This window comes from Carcharodon carcharias, chromosome 4, assembly GCF_017639515.1.
Source record: "Carcharodon carcharias isolate sCarCar2 chromosome 4, sCarCar2.pri, whole genome shotgun sequence".
Classification (NCBI taxonomy): domain Eukaryota; kingdom Metazoa; phylum Chordata; class Chondrichthyes; order Lamniformes; family Lamnidae; genus Carcharodon; species Carcharodon carcharias.
This window is the reverse complement of record NC_054470.1, coordinates 155,501,743-155,521,208: the sequence shown is the minus strand read 5'-3', so window position 1 is coordinate 155,521,208 and position 19,466 is coordinate 155,501,743. Positions and strand designations below refer to the sequence as shown.

Sequence of the window (19,466 nt, the reverse complement as noted above, 5' to 3'; positions counted from 1 at the left end):
CTACACAGTAGTCTGTGCCCTAACCGATGTTTGGTTTAAATTATTTCTTTACATTTGTATCACTCCTATTTATAGGCCATTTTTATTGCTTTATTTATCTGCACTTTCACTTTAAAGGAATTATAACCCAGAATTTCCTGAAAAACTGTACTTGTGTACACCAGTAGTATAGTGCAGAACCAGCATGAAGTTATGGCAAAAATAATTTACCCTATTTTTACATCACATGAAAATTTCCTGGGCCATTTCCACTGCTCCACTGAAACTCCTGTAGAAATTGTTAAAAGTGAATTATAACAGTCCCTCCCCAACTCAATACAACAGGAATTTCCTAGTTTTATTGCTGTTTGTAAACACGCTGATAAATAATTGTGCAGGAGAGCCCTTGTAACCAGATGAAAAGTTTGTAACACTAAAATAAAATCAGCGTAGAATTTAACTTTCTCAAATAAAAGCAAAAATGATCTTAAATTAATTCAGAAGATAAAAGCCATCTACTCATTCTGGCATTTTTCTGACAGTGTACCCTGATCTGTCCTGAGGTACTATTCAAAGATAAAACTAGCAATCATTTTGTTTAAAATGTTGCAAAACTCTTCTCTTAGGCACTGAAACAAGTTCAATGTCCCCCTTCAGCTTTGTGGCATTGGGGAAACAGTTTACAAACAAATTGAAGAGCAGCTGATATTTGACTCAGTTGCTGCATGGCTGATATTCAATGGCTCTTCAGAAGCATCCCCAACACAGCATGCCTTAAGTGGTATGGCTTGAAAGAAGGCATACCAGGATGATCATCAATTTACGAACCCCGATTCATCCATCCAGCAAGCTGCCACTGCTGTGACTACTTGGCAACTATAGGGTAAAGTTTTCGCAGGTGCAGGTCAGCAGAAAGCCAGGTGCAGAACATACGAACAAGAAACAGCAGGCTATTCAGCTTGCTTTGCCATTTTATAAGATCATGGCTGATCTGATAGTAACCTGAAATCTGCACCCCACCCACCCCTGGTACCCCAAGAAAATATCTGCCTCTGCCTTAAAAATATTCAAAGACTCTGCCTCTACTGCCTTTTCTGGAAGTGAGTTCCAAAAACTCTCAACCCTCAGAGAAATAATTTTGCCTCATCTCCATTTAAATGGGTGACCCCTTATTTTTAAACAGTGACCTCTAGTTATAGATTCTCCCACAAGAGGAAACATCCTCTCCACATCCATCCTGTCAAGTACCCTCAGGATTTTATATGCTTCAGTCGTCACCTCTTACTCTCCTAAACTCCACTAAATACAAGCCTAGCCTGTATTTCCTTTCTTCATAAGACAACCCACCCATTCCAGGTATTGACAATAAATACTAGCCCAGCCAGCGATGCCTACATCCCATGAACGAATACAGAAAAAATTAGTTTGACAAACATTCTCTGAACTGGCATAAGGACAGCAATTGTTAGGAAGAGCCATAGGAATCATAGAGTCATAGAGGTCTACAGCACAGAAAAAGGCCCTTCGGCTCATCAAGCCTGTCAAACAAGTACCTAACTATTCTAATCCCATTTTCCAGCACTAGGCCCATAGCCTTGTATGCCATGGGTATTGCAAGTGCACATCCAAACGCTTCTTAAACGTTATGAGAGTTTCTGCCTCTATCACACTTTCAGGCAGTGAGTTTCAGATTCCCACCACCCTCTGGGTGAAAAAATTCTTCCTCACATCCCCTCTAAACTTCCTGCCCTTTGCCTTAAATCTATGCTCCTTGGTTATTGAGCCCTCCACGAAAGGGAAAAGTTCCTTCCTGTCTACCCTATCAATGCCCCCCAGAATTTTATACATCTCAATCATGTCCCCCCTCAATCTCCTCTGCTCCAGGGAAAATAACCCCAGTCTATCCAATCTCTCCTCATATCTAAAACTCTCCAGCCCAGGCAACATCCTGGTAAATCTCCTCTGCACTCTCTCTAGTGCAATCACATCCTTCCTATAATGTGGATTCCAGAACAGCACGCAATACTCTAGCTGTGGCCTAACCAGTGTTTTATACAGTTCCAGCATAACATCCCTGCTCTTATATTCTATGCCTCAGCTAATAAAGCAAGTATCCCATATGCCTTCTTAACCATCTTATCTACCTGTCCCGCTATCTTAAAGGACCGGTGGACATGCACACCAAGGTCCCTCTGATCCTCAGCACTTCCCAGGATCCTACCATTCATCGTGTATTCCTGTGCCTTGTTTGTCCTGCCCAAGTGCATCACCTCACATTTATCCGGATTAAATTCCATTTGCCACTGATCAGCCCAACTGACCATCCTCCTCACTATTTATCACCGCACCAATTTTCGTGTCATCCGCGAACTTACTGATCAATCCTCCTACATTCAAGTCTAAATCGTTTATACATACCACAGACAGCAAGGGACCCAACATCGATCCCTGTGGAACCCCACTGGACACAGGCATCCAGTCACAAAAACACCCCTCAACCATCACCCTCTGCTTCCTGCCACTCAGCCAATTCTAGATCCAATTTGCCAAATTGCCTTGGATCCCATAGGCTCTTACCTTCATTATCAGTCTCCCATGTGGGACCTTATCAAAAGCCTTGCTGAAGTCCAAGTAGACTATGTGAAATGCATTGTCCTCAACTACACACCTGGTCACCTCTTCGAAAAATTCAATAAAGTTGGTCAGATATGACCTTCCCTTAACAAAACCATGCTGACTGTTCTTAATTAATCCCTGCCTCTACAAGTGTACATTCTGTCCCTCAGAATTGCTTCCAATAGTTTCCCCACCATTGAAGTTAGACTGGCCTGTAGTTCCCTGGTTTATCCCTTCCTCCCTTCTTGAACAACGGTTCACATTGGCTATCCTCCAGTACTCTGGCACCTCTCCTGTGCCCAGAGAGGTATTGAAAATTATTGCCAGTGCCCTTGCCTCACCCAACAGCCTGGGATACATTTCATCCGGGCCTGGAGATTTATCTACTTTTAAGCCTGCCAGACCACTTAGAACCTCCTCCCTTCCTATGCTAATTTCTTTAATTATATCAAAGTCCTTCTGCCTGATTTCCATACCCACGTCGTCCCTCTCACTTGTGAACACCAACACAAAAGTATTCATTTAGAACCCTACCTACGTCTTCCGGCTCCACACACAAATTACCACTATGGTCCTTAATGGGCCCTACTCTTTCCCTAGTTGTCCTCTTACTCTTAATGTACTTGTAAAATAACTTTGAATTTTCCTTTATTTTACCTGCCAATGTTTTTTCATGCTCCCTTTTTGCTCTCCTAATTTCCTTTTTAAGTTGTCCCCTACACATCTGCACTCCTCTAGGGCTTCCGCTGTTTTGAGCCCTTGGTACCTGCCATAAGCCTCCCTTTTTCTCTTTATCCAATCCTGTATATCCCTCGACATCCAGGGTACCCTGGATTTTTTGGTCCCACCCTTACTTTATTGGAATATGTTGGCCCTGTACTCTCCCTATTTCCTTTGTGAATGAGTCCCACTGCTCTGATGCAGATTTCCCTAAAAGTAGTTGCTCCCAGTCTACTCTAGTCAAATCATATCTGATCTTAATAAAATTGGCCTTCCCCCAATTTAGAACTCTGATTTCTGGCTCATCCTTGTCCTTTTCCATATCAACCTTGAATCTAACGGAGTTATGATCACTATCTGCAAAATGCACCCCCACTGATACCTCTACCGCTTGCTCAGCTTCATTCCCTAAAATTAAGTCCAAGACCGCCCCCTCTCTTGTACGGCCTTCTATGTACTGGCTCTAAAAGCTCCCCTGGCTGCGTTTTAAGGATTCCGCTCCCTCTAAACCTATCGTACTATCACTAACCCAGTTAACGTTGGGGAAGTTGAAATCCCCCACTATTATTACCCTATAATTTTTACACTTCTCTGAAATTTGCCTACATATCTGCTCTTCTATTTCTCTCTGACTGTTTGGGGGCCTGTAGTACACTCCCAGCAATGTGATTGCTTCTTTTTTGTTTTTCAGTTCTACCTATGTGGCTTCATTTGAGGAGCCTTCTATGATGTCATCCCTCCTTACTGCTGTAATTGATTCCTTGATCAATATTGCGTTGCCCCCTCCCCTTTTACCTCCTTCCCTGTCACGCCTGACGACCCTATATCCTGGAATATTGAGCTGCCAATCCTGCCCCTCTCTCAACCATGTCTCTGTGACAGCAATGACATCATATTTCCCTGTGGTAATTTGTGCCCTCAACTCAGCTGCCTTATTCGTCAGACTCCTTGCATTAGCATCCAACCTTGTCAAACTCCCGTGTGCCTTAACTGATCTATAATTTCTAAGCCTTCCAGACTCCCTTGCTCTCTCTCCTAATTTTGGCTGCGCGTCTCCCCCTGCTGAACCTCCTCTCAGGATCCCATCCCCTTGCCAAGTTAGTTTAAACCCTCCCCAACAGCACTAGCAAACCTCCTCGCAAGGATGTTGGTCCCATTCCAGCTCAGATGCAACCCGTCCGCCTTATACAGGTCCCCCCGCCCCCAGAAATGTTCCCAATGTCCCAGAAATCTAAAGCCCTCCCTCCTGCACCATCTCTCTAGTCATGCATTCATCTGGACTAATCACCTATTTCTATACTCACTCGTGCATGGCACCAGAAGTAATCCAGAGATTGCTGCCTTTGAGGTCCTGTTTTTTAATCTGTTTCCTAGCTCCCTAAATTCTGCTTGCAGGACCTCATCCCTCTTTCTACTTATGTCATTGGTACCAATATGTACCACGATCCCTCTGTCTGTTTGCTCTTCCCCTTTAGAATGCCCTGCAGTCGTTCAGTGACATTCTTGAACCTGGCACCAGGGAGGTAACATGCCATCCTGGAGTCACATATACAGCCGCAGAAACGCCTGTCTGTTCCCCATACTATTGGGTCTTCTACCACTATGGCTCTTCCCCTCTTTTTCCTACCCCCCTGTGCTGCTGAGTCGCTCTCAGTGTCATGAGCGTGGCTGCACTCCCCAGAGGAACTATCACTCTCAATGTTTTCCAACACAGAAAAATGGTTCTCGAGTGAGATGTATCCTGGGGATTTCCTGACCACCTGACTGACACCTTTCTTCTGACTGATGGTCACCCATTCCCTCTCTGGACTGGTACAACTGGCGATGATGCTAGTCAGTTGCACCTTCAGCCTAGCTCCACCTCTTTCCATCCATTTTACAACATGGACTAATAGTGATGGTGACATGGGAGAGGGGCACCACATGATGCAACATTGTCTCCACTTTAGCAACCATTGAATAAAATGGAATGCTGAATTTCTTCATTACTGCATGTATCAAGAAATGCCTGAAGGCACTGGATACTGAAAAAGCTATGGGCCCTAACAATATTCCAGCAATAGTACTCTAGTGCTCCAGAACTTGCCATGCCCCTAGCCATGCTGTTTCAGTATAGCTACAACACTGGCATCTACCTGGCTATGTGTAAAATTGCCCAGGTATGTCCTGTACACAAAAAGCAGAACAAATCCAACCCAGCCAATTACCGCTCAATCAGTCTACTCTCGATCATCAGTAAAGTAATGGAAGAGGTCATCAACAGTGCTATCAAATGGCACTTGCTTAGCAGTAACCTGCTCACTGAAGCCCAGTTTGGGTTCCGCCAGGGCCACTCAGTTCCCAACCTCATTACAACCTTGGTTCAAACATGGACAAAACAGCAGAACCCTGAGGTGAGGTGAGAGTGACTGCCCTTGACATCAAGGCAGCAGTTGACTGAGTGTGGCATCTAGAGGCCTTGGCAAAATTGCAGTCAATTGGAATCAGGGGGAAAACTCTCCACTGGTTGGAGTCCTACCTAGCACAAAGGAAAGTGGTTGTGGTTATTTGAGGTCAGTCATATCAGCTCCAGGACATCACTGCAGGAGTTCCTCAAGGTAGTGTCCTCGGCCCAACCATTTTCAGCTGCTTCATCAATGACCTGCCTTACATCATAAGGTCAGAAGTGGGGATGTTTGCTGATGATTGCACAATATTAGTCACCATTCGCGAAACCTCAGATACTGAAGCAGTCCATGTCCAAATGCACCTAGACCTAGACAATATCCAGGCTTGGGCTGACAAGTGGCAAGTAACATGTGCCACACAAGTGTCAGGCAATGATTATCTCCAACAAGAGAGAATACAAACATTGCCCGTTGATGTTCAATGGCATTACCATCACTGAATCCTCTGCTATCAACTTGCTGGGTGGGGGGGTTACCATTGACCAAAAACTGAACTGGACTAGCCATATAAATACTGTGGCTACAAAAGCAGGTCAGAGGCAAGGGATCATGTGATGAGTAACTCACCTCTTGACTTCCCAAAGCCCATCCACCATTACAAGGCACAAGTCAGGACTGTGATAGAATACTCCCCAATTGCATGGATGAGTGCAGCTCCCACAACACTCAAGAAGCTTGGCACTGTCCAGGACAAAGTAGCCCACATGATTGGCACCAGATCCCCACTCACTCCTTCTACCACCGACACACAGTAGCAGCAGTATGTACCATCTACAAGATGCACTGCAGGAATTCACCAAGGCTCCTTTGACAGCATCTTTCAAACCCACAACCACTGCCATCTAGAAGGACAAGACAGCAGACACATGGGAACACCACTTGGAAATTCCTCTTCAAGTCACTCAACATCCTGAATTGCAAATATATCACAATTCCTTCACTGTCACTGGGTCAAAATCCTGGAATTCCCTTCCTAATAGCATTGTGGGTGTACCTAAGCCACACGGACTGCAGCAGTTCAAGAAGGCAGCTCACCACCACCTTCTCAAAGGCAACTAGGAATGGGCAATAAATGCTGGCCCAGCCAGGAAGCCCACATCCTGTGAATGAATAGAAGAAAATGTACTTTGGATTTCCTATCCCTTTCTATCCATCACTGCTTAATCCCCTGTCCCTTCAGCCTTGGCAAGACTGGTAGTAGTTGACATGACTTTTGAACCTTTTTAAACGTTTTCAGAACTCTTGTCACTTTACTGGGACCCTTTTAGTTGCAACCTTATAACTTTCACTTACACATATTTTCCACTCCTATAATTACGTCTCCAGTTTGGGTCTCCATATCTAAGGGTATACTTGCATAAGGGGTCGTACAGTGGGGGTTTACTAGATTCGTTTCAGGGATGAGAGCGTTGTCTTATGGTGAGAAGTTGAGTAAATTAGGTCTATATTCTCTGGAGTTTATACGAAAGACAAGGGGTCTCACTGAAACAGACAAGATTCCGAAGACGCTTGACAGGGTAGACTCTGAGAAGTTGAACCCCCAGCTGGAGAATCTAGAATATAGGGCACATTCTCAGAAGGAATGAGATGAGGAAAAATTTCTTCACTTAAAAGGGTTGTAAATCTTTCGAATTGTCTACCCGAAAGGGTTGGGAGTTCTCCATATGATTCTATCATTCAGTATATTTAAGCCTGAGCTAGACAGGTTCTTGGTCTCTCAGGGAATCAAGGGAGTAGGCAGAAAAGTTTAACTGAGGCAGATGATCAACCAGTAACATACAGAATAGAGGAGCAGGGTCGAGGAGCCTACTTCTTTTTTGTATGTTATGTTCGTACATCTGCACATTTCTGCACATGGATCTGTGAATAATTATACTAGTTGATCAACAAAATTTGATTACCATTAGTACACCATCATTTTAACGTTAGCATCAGTTCATAATCATATGGAACTGATTTACATCAATAGATGAAAGTTGTCCCATTTTTCTAATACATTGGTTTTAAATTTACTATATATTTAAATTGGTATTCTCTTGACACCCAACTCTACCTTCTTTTCTTTAGACTTTCCTCAAAACACCTCCACTCATTTGGATCATTCTTGTTGCTGTTCTCTGCATTCTCCCTGATGCTTGCATGACTTTTTTGCAGCACTGTTACCAAACCTACATTTATATTCCAGATATGGTATGACCAATGCATTGTAAAGCTTTAGCATAAAAGTTATAGATTGGCTCTCCATTAGTTTATATTACAATGTTCATAACTGCTTCTTTGCATTGTCGGGACATTGATAATTACCTGTCACCTCTGATTCCCTAATTTTCCAAGTCTCCCAATTGTTCCATTTGTTTCATATTTACATTGTCCACTTTACTCCCAATATTTAATTCTTTGCATTTATTAGTGATAAATTCAATCTGCCTTTTGTCTGCCCAATAGGAATCAATCTAGTGTGCCTTCTCTAAACTGCCTCCAATGCAAACATATCCCTCCTTAAACAATATTCTATTTGTTGCCTTAATTACTTGCTGTATCCTCGAGCTAACTTTTTGCGATTCATGTACAAGGATATCTAGATCCCTCTGTATCATAGTAATCTACAGCCTTTCTCCATTTAAATAGTATACTCCATTTCTATTCTTCCCACCAAAGTGGATAACGGACACGAGGAAGGGGTGTCATAGAGATCTACAGCACAGAAAAAGGCCCTTCCGCCCATCGAGTCTGCACTGGTCAAACAAATACCTAACTATTCTAATCCCATTTTCCAGCAATAGGCCTATAGCCTTGTATGCCATGGCATCGCAAGTGCACATCCAAGTACTTCTTAAATGTTATGAGGGTTTCTGCCTCTACCATCCTTTCAGGCAGTGAGTTCCAGATCCCCACCACCCTCAGGGTGAAAAAATTCTTCCTCACATCCCCTGTAAACCTCTTGCCTCTTATCTTAAATCTAAATTGAATTGAAGTATTATTACTGTTCCTCTCTTCTGCCTGTGACAGCCGTAGTTTTAATTTCTAATTTAATTTGTTTCCATTAGTATCCTTTCCCTTATTTAAATGGGTCATGGTCTGTTTCCCAAACCCCTGTTTATGAGGTCCAATGTTAAAAATAATCACACACCAAATTCTTTAAGATGAAACAAAACGAGGATTTATTAACACATTCAAAACCCGAGGAATGGATCATAACACACATTCACACCCACGAGCATACAAACGCAGAGAAAGAAAGGGAAAGAAGTCACAAATTGTGAGTTACTTAAAAAAAATCAAAAGGTATTGGCATCAATTCACATGAGTAGATCCAGTAAGTCAATGTTCAATGAAGGTTCTTTTAGGTGGCTTGGTTTGGCAGAATTCCTGGTCTTTGTCCTAGGAACTTGGTTGAGGCAGTTGAAGATGCAGCTAAGTATTCTTGTATTCTGGAAATTAGTTCACTTTGTAGGCGAAAAACAGCATTCTTTCTCGAGATCAGACTTTGAGAGAGATGGAGGTCAGAGGCAGGCTGCTAGCCTGGAGTCCTGTTTCTTCTCTTCTGAGGTTAAACAGCGACAGAAGGCACAGTCCAAAGCTGTGCAATTAAAGCAATTCCAACAACTCAAGTCTTGGTCATGTGGCCAGGTGCTTTCGGGTCGAGCCATTCACCTAACATGTACTTTAAGGACCCTGGTTAAAACCCACTGTATTTTGAGCAGATAACCATGAAACCATTAGCGTAACATTAGAGATGAGGGATCACAATAGTTCTGCCTTTGTCCAGAGTTAGCTGGTGTAGACATCTCATGTACTAATTCCTTGTGTTGGCTTGGCTGGAATGTTCATACAATGCAAGGAGTGTCATGTTCCAGGAGGTTGATGGATTAGTCTTTGTCCATTTTTAAAAACAGAATTTAAACAAGAGAATATGGAAGAGAAACAAATTTTTCTCAGCATGACACTCACATTTTTCCACATTATACGCCATCTGGCAAATTTTTATTCCCTCACTTAAACTACCTGTATCCCTTTGCAGACTCTTTGTGCCTTCATCACAAATTGCTTTCCCATTTATCTTTGTATCGTCAGCAGATTTGACTGTAATACACTCGGTTCCTTCATCCAAGTTGTTAATATAGATTGTAAATAATTGAAGCTCAGCACTGATCCCTATGTCACCCCTCAAGCCTGGAGCTTGCCAAACTGAAAATGACACATCCCAACTCTCTGTCTCTTGTTAGTTATCCAATCCTCTTCAGAGCTACAATTTCTTCAAATCCGAGTTTTCCATCTCTGGAACCAGGCAAGCATCATGGCAAAAGCCTACATCTGTAATAGTCTGGGCATCTGTTTCAGCTCCTATATAATCAACTCCCATATTACTCCAGTATTTTCACTAGTCCAAATTTTGCAGTGGTCACGATGGCAAAACGGTCAGCTTTCACTGTCATAACTCTGCTCAAACTGACAGCAACTTTTGGAGTCCGCACATAGGCAGAATAACGCAGGAATCCAGAAGTTGCTGTCAATTATTCCATGCTTCTCAAAAGAGTGCACTCGAGGCACTGCCAGACTACAATCAATTGGAGATATATTAATCAATGTGAAATTGCACACTTATGATGTTAGTCTCACTGCAGAAACCCTTGAAAAGATTACACTTTGTTAAATGAGGTGTAACTGAGCTTTTAACAGTGTATTAATTGCATAACTACTGCTAAACTTTTCACTAGCCCTGAAAAGCTAATTTTATATTTGTGGAACGTAAAATTTCTCCATTATGATAAAGAAATCCATTTATTTTTAAAATAATTTTCTTATAAGTTTATCTTAATTTTAGCTTATCTCTTAATCCAATCATAATAATTAATTTCACTACCTGAAAATATTTTTCACTTTTAGTTAAATTAAGTGCTGTTAAGTTCGTGGCTTGCTATGTGTGATTGGCTGTTTTACCTGCTTGCTGACATCACTGCTGCCGCCCACCAAGAGATCCACTTGACTTGGTACCAGGTTTAAACTGATGTTGGGAAAGGGGAAGTTCACATTACAGAAATCGCTAGATCTACGTGGGCAGCTTTCATCAAGGTCAGCGGCAAACACCATTATTTCGATGCTAACACAAGATCTAGCCCTATGTTCAAGCCTCTTGGCATGTTCAAGTAGAACCTATTGTTCTTAAGTCTTGGTTCAAATTTCACACACTGTTGGCAGACAGCCTTCAAGTCATTGGTATCAAAATGCTGAACTAGCCTTGCACTTGGATAATATTAATGCACTCAGAAAGTACCTTTGCCTGACTCCCAAAGCATAGCAACTTGCCTCTTTTGATCATAGGAGACCTAAAGCGCAAGCTTTAAGTGCAAAAACTGTAAAGTCCTGAGCTTTACGGCTAGTATAACAACAGACCGGGATCATTGATGCTCATCCTAAATGCAAACAACTGACAACTACAATGCTTCACCCTTAAGAAGCACATGCAGAGATTTGGATACTGGTTGATAGTCTAGTGCTCAATCTCAAAACTACTTCCTCAGTTTGCCAGAACCAAGTTCAAATTCAACAAATTAAAATAGATCTAAGAATGAAGACAAGCCAGTTGAAGCATGAGGTTTAGAGCAAATAGTCCATCTGTTCAATCACAGAACGTGTCTGACTTACACAACTTATGAGTCTACAATGAAATGTATTTAGCATCTTCAGTAAAGCATTTAACCAGGGAATTTACTAAATCAGGATCCTTCTTTGATCCAAGGATTTTCTATTCTATCAATGATCAGATACCAATCTTAAATTTTATTTAGTTCATGCCTTATTTTAATATGGTTACTTTTCCCACTGTTCTTCAAGTTGTCCAGCACAACACATTGCTCCACTGCCAAGCAGGTGGAATACAACTTCCATGGAATTATTTCTTTGGATATACAGGGCTGGCATGTTGGCCTTTCTCTTTAATTCTCCCAGCTTTTTCTCAGGCAGTGCCTTTCTCTAATCTCTCTTGCCCAAATGAAGCACAATACATTTTTGGCTGAAATCAGGAATACACCATATGAAGAACTAAAGAAAAAACATCTCCATTTAACATTGCAGTGCAACGCATACAGTGCAACCATAACATTTTTAAAACGGGATAATCTGATATTAAGGTTAAAAAGCTCAGTTGTGATGCAGGAGCCCTTCTGCCTATCCAAAATAACTCAAACCAATTTGTACAAAAATATTTTGATATTTAAACTACTTTTTATTGGCGCAACCCATTGCGAAGTTTTCCAACCAGTTTCAGATAATCTCAAACTGGGGATATATGCTACATCAATCCGCTTCTCATTGCAACTTTCAACCTTTAGGAAAGAAGCTTTTCCCCTCTGTCTCTATTCAGTTTAAACAACTGGCCTCAATTATAAAAGGATTGGATCCTAATGCACTGTGGTCATGGTCTTCATCATTTTAACTCTAAAAATAATTGATAGATGGTATTTATTTCATCCACAATTGGTAGAATTATCTTTTAACTACATATATTTTGAGTTTCTTAACTTAAATATAGAATACTTTAAAATTGAGTTTCTAAATGTGACTGGAGTACATAAATAAATTTACTATTTGACCTCAGTAAAAATAATGAGAAGAGTGAACAATTGCACACCTCTTCTGCATTTTATTAAATTAACAGCAGCCAAAATCTTTCACTTTTGCAGTTAAAATAAAACTACAGTATCAAAGAGAAAAAAATCTCTCAGAAAACTGAGTTTAGCATCAACAGAATATTACCATTTGTCAATGGTATCTTACTTATGTGATGAAATGGAAAAATTTAGCAAATGTTTAATGCTTTTATCACATTATTATATTAACATGACATTCTGATAGTAGCAATATAGTAGTATGGAAATTATGTAACATACACAAAATTCATACTCAGCTGTTAACGATGTATACGGTATTAGTCAATTAAAAATATTTACACCATTGAGTAACATTAGACAGTGAATACTCACCTGATGAAGTTGTTGATGTGGATGAAGACGAGGAATCAAGTGGAGGTCCAAACAATGGATCCAGTGAAAACAGGTCATTATTGACCCTTTTGGCACTATATGGGTTGGTAAAATAGAAAGTTATAATTTATTGCACTATTCTATCAATTAGTCATTGCTTTCTGGAGTTAATTAATTCTGATATTTCTGTTTTAATGGCTACATAAAAACTTCCATCCCTAATCTTTTCATGGATACTTGTATGAATGGTAACATTTTACGAAAACGGGACCAGAAGGAAACATTTTGCTGATTTTACACTCCCCTGTCAGTCAGCCCGAAGACAGAGGTTACGTAAAATCCAACGGTGGCCTTTCCATTGGCTAACCCCCCACCGCATCCCACCCTCCACCTGATCTGCCTGAAGTTTTATGGAGCACTCTGGAGATGTTGGGCGGTCTGCAAGCCACTGGGCTTATGGAGGCCCTTAATTGGTGACCGGTTAAGAGCCTCATCCTGCTGTTGCTGGTATCTTACCCATGGCAGGAGGAAGTCCATGCCATGCAGGAAGCCTGGCATATTTAGTTGTTTTGGCTGCTGGCAGGCACGGTGGGGACCCTCCTTTGTGGGCTCTCCAGACCCATCAAAGGCACCCCCTCCAAAAACCATTCCCCCCTAGCCTCCTGAACCCAGCCCCCTCCATGCCCCTTAATGAGTTCCCCAAGCCCTATCTTACCTGAGCTTCTTGGCATGGTGGGACTGGCCGAAATCCCAGCAGCCGCCACCACTCCAGGTGTTAAATTGCTGCAGGGCAGCCGTCGGGGTCATGGGCCGGCTCCCCACCCACCCATCCACCCACACCTCTTGACCTTACAGCCGGGGGTTGGGTACTGCATTGCCCTGTAAAATCCAGCCCACGGAAAAGGTCATTCATTTTTTATTTAGTCTAAAAACTTGGCACGCGTGGACCATACTTTTTCAGCCAAATGCTTTGTCAACCATAAATATGCAAGCATTGTTTAGCTGTGCAATTCTATTTATATGAAACCTTATCATAACTGTCAAGTGTCTGAATTTACATCATATGCAATGAATTACTTTGAAGCGTAGTCACTTAAGTGGGCAAATATAGGAGCCAATATGCACACATAAAATATTAAAAATCAAAATGATTAATCAGTTGATTTATTTCGATGTTGAAATGTTGCCCAGAAATTTCATCCATTCCAGTGATGAAACGTTAACTTGGAGAATAATAAATATCCACGCTCTATCTTGAAGAGTGCCATGGGATCTTTAATATTCCATGAACGATTGGAATTGGTCAATGGAGCCTTGGTTTAATGTCTCAAAATGTCATCTCCAGCAACGCTCTCTCAAAACCCTTGAAATGTTAGCTTAGATTGTGAGTTCAAATTCTGGATTGAGCAAACAACCTTCAGACCAGACAGGACTGTAATCGCTGAGTCTAATGGAAACTATAAAGATTATAGAAACCTTTTGGGTTACATCAACATGCAAGTTCAAAAAAAAAACTACACCAGAATTTTGGCACCTCCCTTTTGTGGGTTCAGAGATGCATTGCCTAAAAAGAATGCATCTCAGAAACCTTCTCTACCTTTTTATGACTGCTAATAATTAAACAATATCCAGATTCAAACAGATCCAGTGCACATATTAAAAAAAATGATGAGGCCAGAAAGAGCCACTGAACTGTAATTATGAACTATAATGTTTTTACTTCTGGCCTTGGGGTGTAGGCAAAGCTGAATTTACTATCCATCCCTGGGTGCTTTGAAAAGGTGCTGGTGGTGGGACCCCCAAAATGGTATTAGGTAGAAGAGTCCAGGATTTCAACCACTGATGAATGAAGAAAGTGTGATGTACATCCAAGGCAGGATAATGTGCAACTTGGGTAGGGATCTTGTTGGTGATGGTGTTTCTCTCCTTTGTGGGGGAGGTCACAAGTGAGCAAGTAGCCATCAAAGTAACCTTGGTGAGCAGCTGCTTAGTATCCTCTGGACTACACATACAGCACTGGTGGCGGAAGGGGTGCACACCAACTCCACTGGAGGTACATCAATCAAGCGAACTACTCTACTTTGGGGTGGTGTTAAACCTAGGGCACTGTTGCTGCTGCACCCAGCCAGACAAGTGGTCAGTATTTAATCACACACCTGATTTGAGTCATATAAATGCTAGAGAGATTATAAGAGACCAGGAGGTGAGTCACTTGTCACAGAGTATCCAGCCTCTGCCCTACTCTTGTTGATACGTCTGGTGTAACTTCTGGTCAATGGCGATCTCCAGAAAGTCGATGGTGGAGTAGTCAGTGATATTGGTGTCACTGGAGGTCTTGGATGAAGAGACAGAGTCATGTATCAAAGCTCACTGATAATGCCAAGCTAGATGGGAAGGTAAGCTGTGGGGAGGACACAGAGAGGCTGCAAAGAGATATAGACAGGCTAAGTGAATGGGCAACAAGATGTCGGATGGAGTATAATGTAGTGAGGTGTGAAGGTATGTACTTTGGTCATAAGAATAGAAAAGCAGAATTTTTTTTTAAAAGTGTGAAACTTGTAAGTGTTGATGTTCAAAGGCACTTGGGTGTGCTTGTACAAGAAATGCAGAAAGTTAGCAAGCAGATGCAACAAACAATTAGGAAGGGAAATGGCATGTTGGCCTTCATCGCAAGGGGATTGGAATACAAGAATGTAGCCTTGCTACAGTTATACAAGATTTTAGTGAGACCACATATGGAACACTGCATGCAGTTTTGGCCTCCACATTTAAGAAAGGATATACTCTCATTGGAGGTGGTACAGTGAAGTTTCACTAAACTGGTTCCTGGGATAAAGGAATTGTCCTATGACGAGAGGCTGAGTAAATTGAGCTTGTATTTTCTGGAGTTTGGAAGACAGGGAGGCGATCTCTTTGAAACCTACAAAATTCTGAGAGGGCTTGATAAGGTAGATGCTGAAAGATTGTTTTTGCCAGCTGGGGAGTCTAAAACACCGGAGCACAGTCTCAGAATAAGGGGCCAATCATTTAGGACTGAGATAAGGAGAAATTATTTCACTCAAAAGGTTGTGAATCTTTGGAATTCTCTATCCTTGGGGGGTGCCGGGTCGCTCAGTTGGCTAGAAGGCTAGTGTGGATCAGATTGGTGACAACAGCAGGGGTTTGAACCCATTCCAGCTGGGGCGGATTTGGGACCTGTCCCTTGTCCTGTGATGGAGATCACAGTGCTGTGGGTGGGACTTGCTTTCAGGCAGAGAAAAGAAGAAGAGGGACTAGAAGCTAGGGAGGAGCAAAGGGATTTACATATCCATGTACAAGTATCACAAGCAGCTAGTGCATAGGTACAAAAAGGAATCAAAAAGACTAACAGAATATTGGTTTTTAAGAGGGGGGGGGTCATAATATAAAAGTGAGGAGGAGATTCTTCAGTTGCCTAATGCCATGATCAGACCCGACCTGGAAAACTGTGTTCGGTATTAGGCATCGGAACTCAGGAAAGATATATTAATCATGGCAATGATACCAGGGCTTAAAGGGTTAAATTGAGGACAGATTGTATTCCTTAAGTTTAGAAGGTTGAAGGTGATTTAAGAGATTTTTACATTGATAAAGAGATTCAACAAGGGTACTGAGAAATTATTTCTTCTTTTGGGGCCATCCAAAACAAAGAAGCACAATTTTAAAATTAACCCAAGTCATTCAGAAGTAAAATCAGGCGGCATGTTTTCACACAAACAGTAAAGGTGATCTGGAACTCTGTTCCCCAAATGGCTGTGAATTCCGGGTGAATTGGCACTTTTAAGACTGATTGATACATTTTTGTTAGGTAAGAGGTATGGAATGAAGGCAGGTAAAATGGAGTTGAAGTACAGATCTGTCATTAGCCAACTGAATGGTGAAAGGCCTGCTCCTGTTGCTATTTTCTGGGGCTGTTGTGATTGGCCTCTATTTTCTTTGCAACAAAGATGGCTTCAGCCAGTGGAGGCTTCTCCCTTTGACCACATTCAACACTGTCACTGGGAGCTCTTTTTACAGTTTTATCGTCTCTCCTTGGGCAGTCTGTTCTTACATCAGTGTCTGCATCAAGGATTATGAGGTCGTGACTCTGTTGGTTTTGGGCAATCTCAACCTAACCATTGGTGAGCAAGTATTACTGAATGGCAGGAGAAACAAGATAATCCAGGGAGATAATCCAGGTTAGATTTATCATGCTTTCTGCAGGTAGGATACATCTAGGTAACCTTTAACATTGTCAGATAGATCCCTGCATCATAGCTGTCTTGGAACAGCTTGGCTAAGGGAAACAGCCGCCTCTGATGCACGGTCTTTAGCACTGGAAGCAGGATATCGTCAGGAACTAGCTTTGAACTTTATTCTGCAGAGATTTTTTTTTACAGAAAAACCTGCTGCAGGATACAAAAAGTATTTTTTTCCGGGAACCAAGTAACTCAAGCCACTATGTACCAGCTGAATACATCCCTCAACCAAAAGCGTTAAAATAGATTATCTGGTTATTTATCTCACTGCTGTCTGTGGAAATTTGCTGTGTGAAAACTGGCTGTCCCATCGGCCTACAACAGTGATTATAAAGCTGTGAAAGAATTTAGGATGTTCTGATATAATGAAAGGCGCTATATAATTTCAAGTTCTTTATTTCTTATGGATACGTTAATAGGTGTATGGAAATGAAGATGATTTCCAGACTTAAGACTGACAATCCCTAGAGACTACAAATGTTCAAATTCATTTTGAAGATTTCTTCAAAATAATTTCTTCAGAAATTCCAATTCATCCTGCCATACTCTGCTCAGTTTGCTCTGCATACCTCACAGTGAGCCTGCATCTGTGGCCCTGAATGTTAAACGTAAGCACTGCCCAGACCTATTGCTGCACTTATTGTTATATGATTTGAAGTACTGCTAATAAACTTTCCTGTAATAAGTCTGGTCACCCAGCACCCTAGTATTCACTAAAGTGCACTTGCTTACAATCTCCCAGCTCATCAATTTTGAAATCCTCATCTAAATAACCCTCCATGGACTTGCTCCATCTCATCTCTTAAAGCTCAGGTCAACCCTTTTTTGCCGGGTAAACGATCCACTCCTGAATCTGGCCTCTTGTGCCCTCCCCTTTGTCACACTAGCACTGGCAGAGCTTTCTCTTAAAACTCTCCCTTCTTAGTTGGTGTCTGGTTTCCTCATACTCATTTATATAGCATCTTAGGATAGGTTCTTATGTTAAAGATACTACATGAATGCAAGCTGCTGTAAATGAACTCTGATCAAAAAACTTGCAAGTATTGTGGACAGGTTATAAAAACAGAAAATGCTGGAAATACTCAGCATATCTGGCAGCTTCTGTGGAAAGAGAAACAGGATTAATATTTCATAAGGCCATCGACCTGAAATGTTAACTCTGTTTCTCTCTCCATAGATGCTACCAGGCCTGCTGAGTAGTTCCAGCACTTTGGCTTTTTTTCCCCAGATTTCCCACAATATTTTGCTTAGGATGAGTGGTTAATTCAATGCCACTTTTCTTCCAGGAATGCCCACCTCTGCTCTGAAGATACCATGTAGAATTTCTTCACAACATACTAAAGGTTTTAAAAGTTGTCACTTATTAAAAAAAACATTTTTCATAATCAATATCACACCTTTAAGTTGGAAAGGAAAACAAGAAAATGAGGTAACATATAATATTTGGCTGATGCAAGTGATGAATATCAGAATTACTGAATTTAATGATTAATGATATTATAACATATTCAAAATCACTACCACAGCTAAAAGAATAATAATTTACTAAATATAGGTTAAACATTTGCAGTTACTATTTATTTTATTATACTGTTGTGGCAAATAAAAAGTGGGGAAAGAATTCATATTTTGTCAAGTCTTAAGCAGCGAATAGGCTGCAATTTATGACCACAACAGGAAATGGCTCTGCAATATTGGCTACAAATGCCATTGAGGGAACATGGTTGATATTAATTTCTAACACATGACTGCTCTTTAGTCGACCCCACTTTGTGTTCCTCTCCAAGTGTATAAAAAGTTAGCAAACCTTCTATTTAAGGCTTCAGTGACTTACTCGGGTGATGGAACACAGGATCTTGATCGAACCAGCTCTTCACCTTGTAGAAGGGAGACAAAGGGGAAAAGATATTGAAAGTTACTCCAAGTATTTGAATATAATTGGTTTCTAAAGGTTTTACAGCAAAAGGATGATGATTAATTTTTAAAAATCATTTCAAGTTAACTTGTCAATCTTTCCTAAAACTTTTATTCCTTTTCATTCATGAGACAGTAACTATAGAAAAAATTATTCAGGAGTGCAAACATTTCTCAAAATCATTCATTCTGTATTTGCAGCACGGAAGAAGGCTATTCAGCCTAAGACCTAACAATTGATCCCGCTTCCCTGCTCCCTCGCCATAAATTTTTCTTTTCAAGTATAAATCCAATTACATTTCGAAAGTTATTGTTGTATCAGCTTCCTTTCTGACAGTGCATTCCAGACCTTAACAGCTCCCTGCATAAAATAAATTCTCATCTTCCCTGTAGGTATAATTTTAACAATGTTCTTTAACAATGTTAACACAGCTACCAATGTTGTATTAATTTATATTATGGATAGCTGTTAATCTTCAGAAAGATCATAACAGGTTCACCTTTTCAAAAATATGAAAAGACATAGCATGTGAAAAAAATCCTTAGAGATG

At 41.1% G+C, this 19,466-nt stretch overlaps 1 protein-coding gene across 9 annotated transcripts in view; it reads right to left on the bottom strand.

Annotated features, from left to right (window-relative positions):
* fcho2 (FCH and mu domain containing endocytic adaptor 2) overlaps nucleotides 1-19,466 on the bottom strand; it is a 267,367-nt gene that overhangs the window by 73,776 nt on the left and 174,125 nt on the right. For all 9 annotated transcript variants that reach the window (XM_041185860.1, XM_041185866.1, XM_041185867.1 and 6 more), the window contains exons 16-17: nucleotides 18,836-18,878; nucleotides 12,746-12,840 (exon numbers count right to left, since the gene is read on the bottom strand). In XM_041185860.1, coding sequence (XP_041041794.1) covers nucleotides 12,746-12,840; nucleotides 18,836-18,878 — 138 coding nt within the window. The remainder of the gene's footprint in view (nucleotides 1-12,745; nucleotides 12,841-18,835; nucleotides 18,879-19,466) is intronic.